Source organism: Crocodylus porosus, unplaced genomic scaffold, assembly GCF_001723895.1.
Source record: "Crocodylus porosus isolate Cpor-Errol unplaced genomic scaffold, CroPor_comp1, whole genome shotgun sequence".
Taxonomy (NCBI): Eukaryota; Metazoa; Chordata; order Crocodylia; family Crocodylidae; genus Crocodylus; species Crocodylus porosus.
The window spans coordinates 33344962-33360813 of record NW_017728947.1 but is presented as its reverse complement, the minus strand read 5'-3'; the positions used below and the strand labels follow the sequence as shown (position 1 = coordinate 33360813).

The following is a 15852-nucleotide window of genomic DNA, read 5'->3' as shown; positions in this document are numbered from 1 at the left end:
ATTAATGTAGCTATATTACTCATCTATAAATTGATCAAGTACAAAATTCTGGGGTACTTTTGGTGAAAATAGGGTATGCGGCCTTGGTTCAGGAACCAATCCTCCACTTATAACATTGTTCTTATGAGAAAATTGGTTCCAAGTTACAACGTTTTGACTCAAGACAGTTTTCAGGAACCAGCTGTGCTGTAAGTCTGAGGACTGCCTGTATATTATTTTGCATGTTCTCCCCAGTATACATAAAAAAAACATTAAGAACCGTTCTGCATAATACTGTTTTGCTATGATACTTTCTGACTTTGGAAAACAAATCAATGACTACTACTAAGTACTGAATTCAATTCCTCCCCCAATTGTAACATATTTTGTGGGTTATCACTATGACTCTCAAAATTAACAGAAAACTGTTCCAAAAATCCAGTTCTTATTACTGCAGTAACACCTACTGAAAAGAGCTCATCAGTTACATCCAATTTAGCTATCAAGCTCTGTGCAAAGATAATGACCATATCTAACATTATACTGAGTATCTAGAGTGAACCCAGGGCCACCTGCAAGAAATAAACCTCATGCCTTGACACCTCCAAGTCAGAATTCATAGAAGACTCAAGAGTAGGGCTGAATGGCTCAAGCAGCAGCCCCGAGCCCACACCCCTAGCACTGCTTCTAGACTCTCTAGATATGGAGAGTCAGGCCAACAGCTCAGACACCTTCTGGACCAAAATACTACTTAATTTGAAACTGCAGGCAGAAGAGAGGAGACAGTGGACCTGGGCTTGCTCTAGTCTAGAAGCTGCACAGACATAATCAGTCTGGAAGGTTTCACAACCAGGAAGGTTTACTCCAGAACCTTATGCTTTTATGGGCAAAGTATGACTGTAAGCTGTAAGAGGACAGAACAAAAACAGTACTGTAGAAAGCAGGGAATGGAGATAACTTTTCAGTGCCTTAACAACCTATGGTAACAGCATACTCAAGACAACTAGACCTTTCTAAAAACCACAGATTGACAGTGCTGACCAACATGGCAACAATATTACCTTGTAATGTGAAGCTACGTAGAGGGCCATCAGCCGCTGAAGAAAAATTTCTGATGCCTTGTGGTAACAGAAGAGGGTGTCTCTATTTACATAATATCTATGTATAGTGGTCAAGGAAGGAAGCAGCCAGAGATTTTTTTATCAGAACCTGAAAGCAATTCTCCCTATGCCTTTACAATATGAACTAAGTGCCCTTATATTCCGTTGGCATCTTCCCAGCAGGAAGGGCAGATGCCTTATTCTTTAGGCTTCAGCCTCCTTGTGCTCACTGAACCCACACAGCACAGTCAGCACTAAGTGAGAACTTCAATTTTTAGTTAAAAGTATGAAAAAAGTTGAAGTGGTTAAATGCATGCTCCTCTCTACTTAGAGAATACTGACTAAAACAAAGGCATTACAGTTAATAGAAAAAAGCCTTCCATTCACTGCAACGGACTTTTTCATCAGGTCTCCATCACCTAGACTAGGCTGTGGTTAGCTCTTATTCTGGTATAAAAAGGAGAGAGAGAGAGAGAGTCAACTGTGCCACAGACCAGTACAACGAAGCTGAATTATAAACTGCATTAGGGGGAAACAAGAATCCAGAGGGACCCAACCTCTCAGCAACAGTCTGGTCAGCCACTATTAACCTCTTGCTCACCCTGCCATAATTAGGAATAAGCCATTTAATAATAAAGGGCATTGATTTCAGCAAGGATACAAGTCACAGGTTTCAGGTAATGGACAGCCAGAAATGATCCTCGTGATACTGAGACAATCCAAACATAGCAAGTCATTAAGCCATTTTTCCACAGGGTCTCCAGGGGCATATCTGATGGACTCATGCAGCGAGACCTCATGCAATGTACGAGCTGCAAAGAGAGATTTAAAAGAAAAATAACAAGCAGTTTTGAAGTTGAAGTGATGGCTGATAAAGGAATCAGACACAATCAAGACCCTTCAACGCCTGGAGCTGGAAGAGATCAGAAGTAACACCTGCTCAGGAAAAAAAAAAAAGAAAAGAAGAGGAAAAGAAACCATGACAGTCTCTGCAGGGACAACCAAACACTTCCTCTCAAAAGGGAGCTGCTTAGCCTACTTCCACATTTGATTTAATAGGGGTGGAGTGTTGTTGCAGCCATGACTGCACAAGAAATATGCAGGCAGCAAGGTGTTTTGGTGAGGTTAGCCCAAGAGCCCAGTTACAGAACAAGTCTCTTGCTACTCTCCACCCCCTCCCAGCCTGTAGCTGCAAAAGTTCAAATATACAGGCAGGGAGTAATCTTTTACAAGATGTATTAATAAAAGAGGTACTGGTATTTTGAGTTAAATATTCGTCCTCAGCGATGTCAGCCTTGCATGGTACCTGAGGCAAGTTTAGTTGTAGCTGTTGATTTGTTCTCTGCTGTCATGCTGACTTGGGCTTGTGCACTCTGCTGCCGCAGCTGCTGAATCAGCTTCAGGGATAATGATCGACCAGTGCCTTCATACCTAAGCAATTACATCAACAAGCAGCAGGTGAGAGGAGTGTGACCCAAACCCCCAGCTACAACCCTCTTGCCTCCCTCCCTCCCCTCTGAACTGTGGGGGGAAGGTGCCAATCCAAAAACTTATGGCATTACCTCTGTTCTGGTGCTATTACTATGTTTCTTGTGGCCTTGCTGTACCCATGAGATGCACAGAGGCACCAAAATGTAGTAACAAGGGGGAGGGAAAGCCCAGCCAAGATGTTTTATGCTACTATGTACCTACTAGCCAATTGGCTGTCAAGAATGACATGGGGGGCAGGTCCAGGCCCACTCCCCTCTTCCCTCCTGCCGCTTGTAGTCCGGGCCCGCTCCCCTGTTCCCCATGGCAGCGGGGGGGGGAGTGGGCCCAAGCGTGGGGAAAAGTCAGCTTGCTGTGGTGGGGGGGAAGCAGCTGGCCTAGGCTGATACAGAAGTGGTGATGGCAGAGGTGGGGGGCATGGGAGGAGAGGGGGAGGCCTGCTCCCCCACCCCCATGGCATGCTGGCTTCTCCTCACCTCGGGCCTGCTCCACTTCTCCTCCCCTCCCCTCCCCTGGGCACACTCTTTGCCTCCCGACACCATGGCACGCCCGCTGCTTCCCCCCACTGCTGCCACATCAGCCGGGCAGGCTGTGACAACAGAACGGGAGAAGCGCAGGCCGAGGCCAGCACTGGCAGCCTCGCAACCCCTGCAGCATCCTGACCCCACTCCCCCACACCGAGCTGCTGCCGCCACCTCCAAGGGGCATGGGGGGGGGTGGACACGGGGAGGGACAAGGCCAACTCTGATGGCCTCGCCCCACCCTGTCCACTCCACCATTGCTGGTTCCTGCTGGCACCGCCTCCATCCCCTGCATCCCCGCCACTATGGCAGAGCTCTGCCGTGCCACCACCTCCTGTCCCAACACTGTATTTGCACTCTGATTGGTTGTTTCAGGTCAGCCAATCAGAATGTGAATAAAGCATGACAGACAGACAGACAGCCACTTTTATAATGTGAAAATACTGATGACTGCTCCAGGACTTTCCTTTATGCCCACACAAATCACCTCACCCACTGCTGAAGGGCAGACATTGGCAGAGCAAGAGAGCAGCTTTTCTACAGCAGTGCCCTGCAGCTCAGCAGGAAGGGAGGGTTCAGCGCCCAGAAGAAAGAGAGGGGGACTTCAGGCAGGCAGACTGGAATGACCTGTGCTGGAAAGGTCAGTCCTCCCCTACAGCGAAGGAAGAATGCAGTTCTCCACCAACAGTGTATATGCCCTTCCCTGAAAAACGCTTCAGCATTTCTCTCATATATATGCTCCTTAAGCAAAGACAGGACAGAGCATTTCCTCATGCCAGACACAGACAATATATGCAAGTCCATACCAATAAATGATACATGAAAGAGAATTAAAGTGACAGTTTCAGAAGGGGCTGTCAGGCATAAGGAGTTAGACAAGCAGGTAACGACAAGGAGTCTCCCCATGAATCTCTTACCCATTAATCGTGGAAGCCATGAAAACAAGGTAAGGGCCCAGCAGGTTTTTTACCAGGGGGAGAGGGATGGCAGCAGCTTCATCAATCACCACGAGTTCAGCCTGGCCCAGTTTCACAGCATCTGCAGGGTGTATGTACTGCAAGGAGCGAAGCAGCATTTTACTGAAGGTAATCGCTGACCCAGCAGCTATCTGGGAACTGAGGCAACTCCAAAAGATAGACAGTTGCAGCCCTATGTGAGCAGTTATCTTCTGAAGTCCCTGTCTTTGTTTGAAGGGAAATGGAGTACAAGCACTGTCAGAGTAGCTGAAAGAAGGTTTCATCGAAGTAAATCAAGTGCATGCCTGACTATATCATATTAATTTTCCGTTATTTTTCTTGACTGCTATAAATCCGTTCTCCTTCATGACCCTTAGCTGAACATTTGTGCCCAAGGGAAAAAGAAATGACCTGCAAGACCCACCTAAGGGTCCTCAACAGACAGGACCTCCACAGAGACTGGCAGATTTCCTTTGTGGAAGCTACTGATCAGGAAAACAGTTGTTTAAAGGTAAAAATTCCTTGTACGGACAGTGATGAGTAATACTGTTATGCTTTAGGTAGAACAAACACACTTAAGATTAGAACGCTGGTGGGGTACCATAATGCCGAAGGCCACAAGCAAGAAACAAAGATGGGAGACTAATTACCTGGATGGTCTGTCTGTGTTCCTTGAACACGTTCACTCTGACAACTGCTTTGTTAAATTCAGGGTTCAAAGACTGAATAATTTCATAGTCCAAATGCTCCTGAAAAAGACGCAACATGAACTGCCATGAGGCAACAGAACAACAGGTCAGCAAAGCAGGGTGGGGGAGGCCAGGCAAGTGTCGCATTCCCCCTCCATGCGCACCTCGCCAATTCATATTTATAAACCTTTCCAATTCAGAATCTGTCACAAATCATGAGCCTGTGGATAAATCTGTAATGAAGGCCTCAGTCTGAAACAGAGGGCCCACAATTGGAAAGCGTGTGGTAAAACCAGGATCCCTTTTCACACACCAATAAATCTATTTCTCAGATTTACAAATGTTAAATGTAAAACATCAAGTCACAGTGATTCCCTACAGATCTCTACAGAGTATAATAAAAGATTCTTAGGAACAAACATCCCAAAGCTAAAAACCATCACCTCTAGATAACCATGTAGTACCCAAATTACAGATGCAATTCTAAATCCCTACTGAAAAGTGATGCTTTTCTTACAATAAATAATCTGCCCTCCTCACCTGGTACTGCAGTGCATCAAAGCCTTTAAACACAAACTCAAACAGTGTGTGAAGGTTATCTGGACTAGGAGACGTGACAAAGATATTAGAGTACCTGGAAAGGAAAGCAAACATGGCTTTAAACCCCTCCATAGGAAGAAACATGAATAGCTTGCTATATACGTGGCATGTTAAACACTGCAGGATACATGGTCTTTTACAAAGAAAGTACATCTAAAATTATATAAAATGTATTATACCAAAAATAGTATTATACCAAACACCTATTATTTGATATTGTGTCCAGAAAATGGAGGGCTCAGAGTTCCAGTTAACATTTTTGGGCTGGTACATATAGGATGTTGTGGGAGGGCCTACTGTAGACACTACTATACCACAACATCCAGCAGCCCAAACTTAATTTCACACATTCAACACTCACTTGCTCCAAGTTGCCTACAAACAGTAATCCTACAAAGAAGTTTTCCTGTGGAATTTCCCTTGAAGGCCCTCCCACGACATGCTATATGTACCAGCACAAAAATGTTAACTGGAACTCTGAGCCTTCCATTCTCTGGACACAATATCAAATAATAGGTATATTGTCTTCCTATGTGAATTTGGATTCTGCAAACATGTAGGCTGTGCACACATTTCCAAATGATCTGGGATAATTCTCCCAAGTGTGTTCTCTTGGTAGAAAAACATACCTGAAGATGCCTGAATAGACATTTGAATGCTGAGCCCCAGAGAGCATGCAGTGCTGTGCAGCCAAGGGGCCTGGTGCACACATCTCAGCATGCTCTGCAGGCTCCCCCAGTCCGAACAGAGACAGAACAGCAGCAATGCATAGGACAGCCCTGATCAGCAAAGCATCCTGGGATGCTGGAAAACTATGCTGTCTCTTCTCTCAGAAAATTATACAGACATTCACTCTCTCAGGAGAAACTCATATGAGCCATTTAACCCTGGTTGCTTCCAGTTTATTTTTCTCCCAGAATGGCTGTTTTTGTCATTTGAAGAAAAACCCTGAACATCCGTACACTCATGGTTTCTCCTGGGAGAGGTCTGACAGCTCCCGCCCATTCCCCTGCCAGCCTGGAACTAGCACCTAGGGGAGCCTGGACCTCCCCTTGGCTGCTGCAGAGGGGCACAACAGGGCAGGAGCAATCCTGGACTAGGCTATACCGGTTGGGCTCAATTTGCTTCCAATACAGGTGCACGTATAGATGTGTACCTAGGAACAGTTTAATACACTTAACTGCATGTGTAGATGCACCCACTGTTATGCTCAGCTAATATTAGCCATTGGATCTACTACAGGATGACCATATTTACTCAATTCCAAGATGAGCACTATCCTTCCCCCACTCCCACAACATAGGGGAGACAATGCCTCATCTCAGAATCAAGTATGGGATTACTCCAGACAGGAACTGTGGGGAACACTGGTGTCCTTACCTAATATGGGTGCAGGGGGAGCCCCAGAGCTGCACTTGACCCACTCCTGCCCTACACTGCATGAAGCAGCTATGCAGGTAGCTCAGATCAGCCAGGAATAGCAACAGGAATGTGCAGGCGTCTTCTTTCAGTGCCTGCTCCTAGCCACAGGGAAAGACAAGGGGATTTCCCTGTAGGATGGACCTGGAGCTCCACTTGAACCCAGATTAGTTGGGGATAGCAGCACAAAGGAAGGGAAAAGGGTGGGGGGCAGGTGCCAGGGTAGGCAGCAGGGATGCAAGCATGGGAGAGCAAGGGGAGGCATGGTATGGTCAAGCCACTTGCTTCCCTGCCATTGCTTTCCTGTTCCCGCACTGGGGGGAGTGGGGAAGGAGTATGAATTTAAGATGATCCTTCAGTAATTAGATTTAGAATTTTTAATTTTCCATGTACAGAATCTAATTATTGAGAGGTCATCTTAGCTTCAAAGTAGTCTTGGACTTGGGTAAGCGTGGTAATTGCTAAATCCTTGTTACTTACACAATTTTTTTAAATATGAAGTTATTCTACATTTTAAAGATTTAGCATTTTCTGTTACACTATGACATTACAAAAATTCAGAAGTCAGCATAAACATGCATCCAAATAAGTAAAAAGCCTCTGCAGGAAGAGGGACATAGGACTAGAAGGGACTAAACCTCACAAATCCTTCACAGCTTCCTTACAGTTGACAGTTACAAATAAAGCCTGGAAAGCTAGAAGCGAAACTCACCCAAAGGCCACAGCTCCAGCTATAGCCAGTCCCAAGGCAGCAGATTTACCGCGCCCCCGGGCAGCAGTTAAGGTCACAGTGCTCCTCAGGGTCTTCTCAGAAATGGCTTCAATAAATTTCAAAACTGCTTTTGCCTGTGGAACCAGAAGCACACACAGAAGTTGGGTCTATCACAGTATTAAAGCCATGTGCAGAAACACTATTGCTAGTGGCCTATTCCTTTCTTGGATGTAGGAAAGTAAGGAATGAGTGGCAGAGGCTGAAACCAGCCAAACAACTTAGTTTTGCTGCTTGATACTGAGCTTTGATACTGAGCTTACCAGAACCCTTGGGCAGGGCCAGGGCAGGACAGGACAGAGTACAATAAGAATGATGATACTGGGGGACTACTACAAGACTTTTTACTACATAACTTCAAGAAATTTTGCAGAGGAAGATTTTCAAAGGAATAAATGACAATTAGATACATAACTCCTATGTATGTGCCCAACACCACCAAGAGGTAGTGTGACATTTGACCCATTGTACAGATGCTGTTGTACAGAGCCACAACAAGGTTTAGGGAGTAACGCAGCAGGTCATACAACAAAGACATACAGTAAGCCAAGAGGAAGAGTTGCTAGTCCCAGGCCCAATTCTACCCACTAATGCTCACTTCCTGACAAAAGCCATGAACAGGCCATACCAAGGAAGTAGTCCACAGAAGCTACTTTCTGCTGGGCCAAAGGAGCCCCCTTTTTTAATTCTACAAGGCTATGAAATGAGTATGTAGAGCTAATTCTCATGGTCAACCTTCTGCTGGAACTCCACATAACAAAGGGAACAGAAAGGCCTTGGCATTAGAACAAAGCCTTGCACAAACAAGCTTTGGTAATCTGGACCTGTCATCTGAATTACTGTAGGTGGGTCTTGCATTTAGCAAGTTCTCTTTTTCCATCCTATAAGGAAGATCAGTCAATCAAACTTCTGTCTGAATTGCCGAGCTACTGGAACACCTAATGCTTAAAGGGCACAGAGCCATTCCCTCCACGTCAGTCCTTCGTGTGGACTTGCTCGCACAAGTTTCCTGCCTCTCACCATTCTAATTCTTCCTTTCATTAATGAAATCACTTGAAGTGGCTTCCCAGGGCTCTCAAGTCAAGCAGCCCAAGACAGAGTTTATCTCCTGTCGGAGGCAGCACTGGTGCACAGGCTTTTAAATATCACCAGTGAATGATGTGCATCTGTCACAGCAACACCCCCAATTTAACTATATGCTCACCTGATCCAGAGTTTTACAGCTCTCCACCAGCACGCCAACAGGTTGGGTATCCTGCAGGCTGTCCTTCAACTCCCTCAGCTCCAGCTCCTGAGGGCTGAGGCTATCCTCCTGAGAGAAAGAGATATTACCACAACAAGATTAATAAGGGCCTAGTCAACATAGCTGCGCCTTCCCCAGGCATCATGCAGTTCTCTGCCAGGTAAAGATAACTGAAAGGAAGTGCTATTGCAAACTGAATCAGTGGCACAGGATTCAGACTTGTATGGGATAAATACAAATTTGGGTCTTCCATCTGTCAAAATAAGGGATAAGTAAGTGATGGGGAGCCTGTCACCTCTGTACTTAGAACATTTTCCATCCTCAGTTCTAGGTTACAGAAAACTAATAGTAATGTATTAACTGGAAGGAGATATTATGGTGATATCTGCATCTTGGAAGCATATTTTTTAAACACATCTTTAGACTACTGAAAGAAAAATAAGCTACAAATTACAAGAAAGTAAAACTGCAAGTAAGGCATACCCACCAAGGCACATAAAGAATCGTGCTGACACGGCATTTTAGACCAACCCAGACTGCTACGTATTATTGCAGTCTGAAGGGCACAGCAAACAACAGACAGTTTGCCCCTAGACAACTAGGTTAGTGCAGGAGGTTGTAAAAGCCTTAGCGTTCTACTTTACTCAGAATACAAAATACTGCCAACCACTTCACAAATACTAGTCAAGCCAGACAATATCTCATGAAGTGATAAACACTGCATATTTGAGAGAGGAAAACCGAAATAAGGATAGAGGTAGAGCAATCTGCTAGGCATCAGGAATGGGATTCAGGGTCCTGGTTTTCCAGCCCCTGCTCTAATCCAGAAGTCAGACATTTAGCATTATCTGAATATACTTTGAAACTGTTTCACAACAAATCTGAATAATGAAAGGACAGCTAATGGTGTCAGAGGTACACTGATATATTGTGCCATATCATATTGGCACCAATAAAAGGAAAAAATTGACATTATTGGCAACTGACTTTTTTTGGCCGATGTTCCCGATAATGTCACTGATGTCACATGCCATGTGCACAGACATGTATCCCAGGAGCTTGGAAAGCAGTGTCTCACTGGTAAGTCTATGGGGGGAGGTATGTTGGGGGGAAGGGGCATGGGGGTGCAGATTAAGACCCCCCCATGCTGAAGGACAGAATGGGGAAGAGGCAGGGGCAGGAGCTGCCCAGCCAGGGTGAGGTGAGTCATAGCATGGAGCCACGGGTGGCTTGTCCAGGGTTTGGCTCCCACACTCCTGGGAGAGGCATGGGGGCATGTGCCCCCTGGATTTGTGTGCAGGGCGAAGGCGAGCTGCCTGCTGTGGGCTTGGGGCCAACAGTATCTTCCTGGCACAGGGGCTCAGCTGGAGCTGCAATAAGGACAGGCTATGGCAAACTTTGAGGGGCTGTAGCCCACCCCATAGCTCCCCCAGTGCTGCAGCTGCCCACCCCACTCCTACCTGCAGCCCCAGCCCAGCCCCCCCCACCGATCAGGAAGAGGCCAGCACAGCCCCAGGCCCCAAGCCTACAGCAGGCAGCTTGTCCTCGCCCTATGCACAAATCCAAAGGGCACATGCCCCCCCCCGGGGTGCTCCCTCCCCACCACACACACACACGACTTTCTCCCGCGCTCTGCCCCAGCAACGCCTGCCCCTGCCTCCCTCACCGCAGGCGCCTTGATGTGTTCCCCTCCACACCCCTTCTCCCCCTCCAGTCTTACCAGCCAGATATTGCTCTCTAAGCTCCTGGGCTGCATCTTGGCTATCGGATCAGTATTGGCTGAAATGGCTGGTTAATAAATCAGCCATCAGTATCAGCCAAAAAAGTCTTTATCAGTATTCCTCTAAATGGTGTACACTTAATCTTCAAAGGTGCTTGTGCAAAGAAAGTGATCGCTACTGGCTGATGCACGCAAACATGTCATTCTGTATAGCGTGAGGGTAACTTAATTATCCTGACTCCCTTCATTTCATGCATATATATATATATGTTATTGGGGAAATGGATTCAGTACTAATCAATCATCTACTGCTTACTACTCAAATAGGAAACAAAATAGGCAATCATATTGCACAGAGTTCCCCTACTGCCAATAACTATTTGCCTAGCATTCAAGCAGAGGTCCTTACAAGAGTTACTGCCTTGCTAGAGGAAGGCATGTTTCCCATGGTCTAGGAGAGAGCATCCAACTCAGGAGGTCTCTTCTGGGCTACACCTTGTAATGTTTACTGTTCAGAACATACACTATCATTTCTGTCTTGCAGGCAAGTCACTATTAAATCTTATTTTCTCGAGTACCTGTCTACCTACACCAGGCTTGTCCACATGGCCCGCCAAGGCATTTTCTGAGGCCCGCAGTGTGCCACGGGAAATGAAAATAAACACCATTTACTTTCGTTCCCACCCCTTGTCCCTCAGCAGCCTTCTAATGGCTGCTGAAGGGCTGGGGAAGGGACAAGGTTCCCACACGTGCTGCGTCAGCTTGACGTTGCCGATGTGGTGTGTGTGGGAAGAGGAGTAGCTATGTGCCGCTCTGGACAGGATGAGCCCAGCCGGAGCAGCAGAGGCTCAGCTGCACTTTCCCCCTACCTGCGCCAGTCAGTCCCAAGTGACACATGGCTCCGCCGCTGCCTCTGCTGGCTGGTGCCGACCCGGGCAGGTCTGGAGCAGCACGCAGCTGAAGCCAGATTCCCATCCCCAGCAGCATGTGGGAGGAGGCCGGCCAAGTCAGTACCAGCCAGCAGAAGTGGTGGCAGAACTGTGTGCCCCTTGGGACTGACTGGTGCAGGCAGAGGGAAAATGCAGCTCAGCCCCTGCTGCTCCGGCCAGGCTTGTCCCGTCCCGTTCTGAGCAGCACATGGCTCCACTGCTGCTTCTGCAGACCCAGCCGAGCTCCTCCTGTCCCCAGCAGCACGTGGGAACCCGGCTTCAGCTGCATGCTGCTTTTCCTGGCCTGTGTCCATCCCATCCGGAACAGCACGTGGCTGAAGCCGGCTTCCCACAAGCTGCTGGGGACGGGAGGAGCCCGGCTGGGTCTGTACCAGCCAGCAGAAGCGGTGATGGAGCTGTGTGCCACTCGGGATGGGATAAGCCCGGTTGGAGTGGCAGGGGCTCAGCTGCATTTTCCCCTGCCTGCACCGGTCAGTCCCAAGCAGCACACGGCTCTGCTGCTGCTTCTGCTGGCAGGTGCCGACCTGCCGGCCTCCTTCCGTCCCCAGCAGCACGTGGGACATCAGCACTGGGGGGGCCTCAGCAGGCGGGGTCCTGGCACGACCTCTGTGGGGCAAGGCAGTAGGAGCCAGTGTCTGCCGGACCCCGCGCTCCGGGCTCGCAGCACTGAGGCCACCAGGGCTGCATGTAAGGGTGGCCAGGCACCATGTGCGGGTGGGCGGGTGAGGGGCTGCAGTGCAGTGGCCACCTCACTCCAGCCCCCCTCAGGCAGCACTGGCTCATGGGGCTACGCTGCTCGGGGGATGGAGATGTGGAGCTGTTTATTTCTCTCCTTCAGTCTCTGGGGCAGTAGCTGGCTGGACGCAGAATCGGTCTCTCCTGCCCCTGCCCACCAGCAGCTACCGTGAACCTTGCAGTAACAGGCAGGTGCAGTAGGGCTACACAGGCAGGGTCTCTCTGGCCAGGACAGAGGGTGTTTGAATATGGCTCGCCAGCCCACTGGGTGATAAAAAGTTCATGATCCGGCCCCACATTCAAAAAGGTTGGACACCCCCGACCTACACAATTACTGTGGCACTTCTTTAGAAAACTGCATATTATCTCTCTCTCCCCCTATTAAAGAAACTTATCACACCTCTGAGTTACTGAGGTCAACACCTCCACAAATCTTGCTATTGATGCAGCATACCAAATTATAAAAGCAAGTCAAACCATTACATTAGGCTCCAATATACAAGGAAATTCAAAGCTATAACTCTCAGCCCCCTCCTGCTCCACCTCCTATGATTAGATACTGCAATTCAAAGGATGCAGGAATCACCCACTGTTGAGACATCTGCACTGTCAACAATACTCAATTACAGAGGCGGGGCTATACGTTTTCAGTGACATAATCATCTTCTCTTTCTGTGGCTACATTTTCTCGTTCCCATTGAAGTTGAGATTTTTCAAAGCCGAGTGCATTTGCATACACAATTCACACTAGCCTTAAATAGAAAATGCATCTATATTTCCTAGTTGTTTTTTTAATATCTCAGACACCACACCCATTCCAGTATGTGTTTTTGGTCGTTTAATCTCCAACTCAGCATAACTTCAGGTACATTGAAGGCAGAATCACTGCTTGGAACAAAAATGGTTAGAGGACTAGGTAGAGAATGAAAATGGTTAGAGGGCTGAGGAACATGACCTATGTGGAAAAGCTGAGGGAACTGGGCTTATTTAGTCTGGAGAAGAGAAAGAAGACTGAGGGAGGATTTAATAACGAAGAGGATGGAGCTTAGTGCTGGCAGATGACAAAACAAGAAGCAACTGTCTCAAGTTGCAGCAAGGGAAGTCTACGTTAGATATTAGGAAAAGATTCCTCACTGGGAGGGTAGTGAAGTACTCAAACAGGTTACCCAGGGAGGTTGTGGACTCTCCATCCTTGGAGGTTCTTAAGACCCAGCTAGACAAAGCCTTGGCTGGGATGATCTAGTTGGGGCTGGTCCTGGTCTGAGCAGGGGGTTGGACTAGATGACCTCCTTATGTCCCTTCCAGCCCTGATTTTCTATGATTGCAACAGCACAACTACTGGCATAAATAAGAGACGCCCAACTTAATGGAACTGGCAAGCAGGCAAGGTAACATGAAGCTATTTCCAAACAAGGAAAAAGTTAGGCCAGTTATGATGGACACTCATCTATACAGAGCACAGGGCAGTGACATTGTCACTGAGGCAATGCTGGCCCTGCAAACTTCACTGTTAAAGAACAAGAGAAGCAATTCCTGCAGCTTAGCATATCCGCCAGCATTATGGTATCACTTAATACCATGGATCCAACTTCTTGGGACCCAACCAACAACTCACTCGAAGTGCCAACAGCGATGTGCATACTTAAAGCACTGTCCATTTCACAGGATCCCAAGAACTGCAGATTATACAGAGACGCTTCATTTCACTGATGAATAATGCAAGGGCATAGCAGCAATACTGGACTGCCCTGTGTAAGACAGACACTAAGCAAAAACATCCAGCACACTGCCAGGAACTCTGGTCAGCAGAATACAGTTATACTATCCAGAAGTATTTCAGTCTGTGAGCTAATCCATCATGCTTTTGAAAAGCACACCAAAAGATGCTTAGCTGTCAGAACAAATCCACAGTTCAGACTGAAAGCACTGACAGCAGCACACTTCCTATAGTGATTTTTCTAGTGCATGATTTTTTCAAAGCGCAGCCTACCCAGCAGAATTACTTGCATTACCTCCTACAGAATCCAAATGGGTAATTCTTGCCAGATACAAACAGCTAAATCCAAGAGACCATCATTTGAATTTGGCTCCTTCTCTCTTTAGTCAACAGTTAATGATCATCTTTATCCAGCTTTAAGAACAGCAAACATTTTTTCCCAAGAACAGGTGCAAATAGGCAAGATGCACTTACTTGAGATTGTGGTGGCACAGGTGTTATGTTTGCCATGTGACTAGAGACCGGCAGGATGTTGAGCTGATCATCAATTACTATGCAATTCTTGCAAGAAGCCAGAGACAGAAGGAACCTGCACAATCAAACAAAGCCAATTCAGTAACAGCACTGATGGCACCAAAGCATGAAGGTAACTTACTTATCCTGACTCCCTTCCAGATGGAATAGCGGGGGGAGATGAAGGGGAGAAATGCTTGTTCCCAGTTTTACAGTTCGGCTCCATCCCAGGGTCATTGACTCAGCATACATATATACTTAGTATTGCTAAGCTGTTCTATGAAGCAGATATAGCCACATCCTACAATTCCTCCAAAGAGGGGTCTCCTCCCCTTCAAGCTGCAACCACCAAATTATAAACTGATTTCCAAAAAAGCCTCACAGTAATTTCTGTTCGTTAATTTGAAAATGCCTACTTAAATGTGACAAGCCTTGAAGCCAAGAGAGCCTTTTTTTTGTTTTTATGCACCCACCACTGAAGTGTCTAGCTACAGCTGGTCCTTTGTTCTGCTTCACCCACCAGACTACACAACTACCATTTTCTAGCTACATTCTTCCCATGGAGAAAGCCAGTATGTACCACAAGAACAATGAAGTTCACTCAGCCCAGAAAAAGTCTGCATTACAAGGAACTGATATGATGCCACAACAGGGAGCTGAATGCCAAGAGGTTCATGATCTGAGCCATTAACATCCAATTCTCATCAACCCAACATTAGTCTGGGCAAACATCACTCTAATATTTGTACTTCTACAGGGTCCTTCAACCAATGATTTCAAAGCACTTCAGAAGCATTTACCTAAGTGACTTCACAATGCCCCACATACAGCATACATGAGTTTTATCTACATGATTTCTCCACCACAAAAACTAGCCAGTTTTATTATAGTACATAACATCTTGCCAAGGCTGTGCAGAAACACGATTCAAATATGTGTTCATATTTTAGCAGAACACACGCTGCCAAGCCTAAGTCAAAACACTGGAAGCCTTTCTTCCACATAGAGACTCATCAGCAAAGGTTTTCAAACTGTTAGTAACGCACCTCTCATTAAACCTTCCTACTACATCCTGGTGTGCCTCTGTTCTGTAGCGGGAATGTACATCCTGAAACAGCAAAGCAAAGAGCATATATATAAAGCCTCTCAGGGCTTCCTTCTCAATGTGAAGGCATTGCAGCATATTCACCGTAGGGCCCTCCCACCCCATAACCCCCCCTCCCACCCCTGCTGCCTTGAGCACAGCCAAAGCCCAGCCCTGCTCTGGGATGAGGCCGGCACAGCCCCTGGCCCTGAGCCTGCAGTGGACAGCCCACCCTAGCCCTATGCACAAATGGGGGGGAGGGGGTCACGTGCCCCACCCCTGCCTTCCCAGGGATGCGCACAGCAGTGGGAGCCAACACTCCCTCTGCCACCCCCACAGCTTTATCCCATGCTCCACCCTGCCCAGGCT

At 47.2% G+C, this 15852-nt stretch overlaps 1 protein-coding gene across 1 annotated transcript in view; it reads right to left on the bottom strand.

The window, feature by feature from the left end:
- The window catches only part of NAT10 (N-acetyltransferase 10), a 43440-nt gene that overhangs the window by 20741 nt on the left and 6847 nt on the right, over window positions 1-15852 (bottom strand). The window contains exons 6-15 of the mRNA XM_019551993.1: window positions 15446-15507; window positions 14361-14475; window positions 8726-8833; window positions 7465-7598; window positions 5274-5367; window positions 4695-4793; window positions 4006-4142; window positions 2386-2510; window positions 1741-1891; window positions 1041-1137 (exon numbers count right to left, since the gene is read on the bottom strand). Coding sequence (XP_019407538.1) covers window positions 1041-1137; window positions 1741-1891; window positions 2386-2510; window positions 4006-4142; window positions 4695-4793; window positions 5274-5367; window positions 7465-7598; window positions 8726-8833; window positions 14361-14475; window positions 15446-15507 — 1122 coding nt within the window. The remainder of the gene's footprint in view (window positions 1-1040; window positions 1138-1740; window positions 1892-2385; window positions 2511-4005; window positions 4143-4694; window positions 4794-5273; window positions 5368-7464; window positions 7599-8725; window positions 8834-14360; window positions 14476-15445; window positions 15508-15852) is intronic.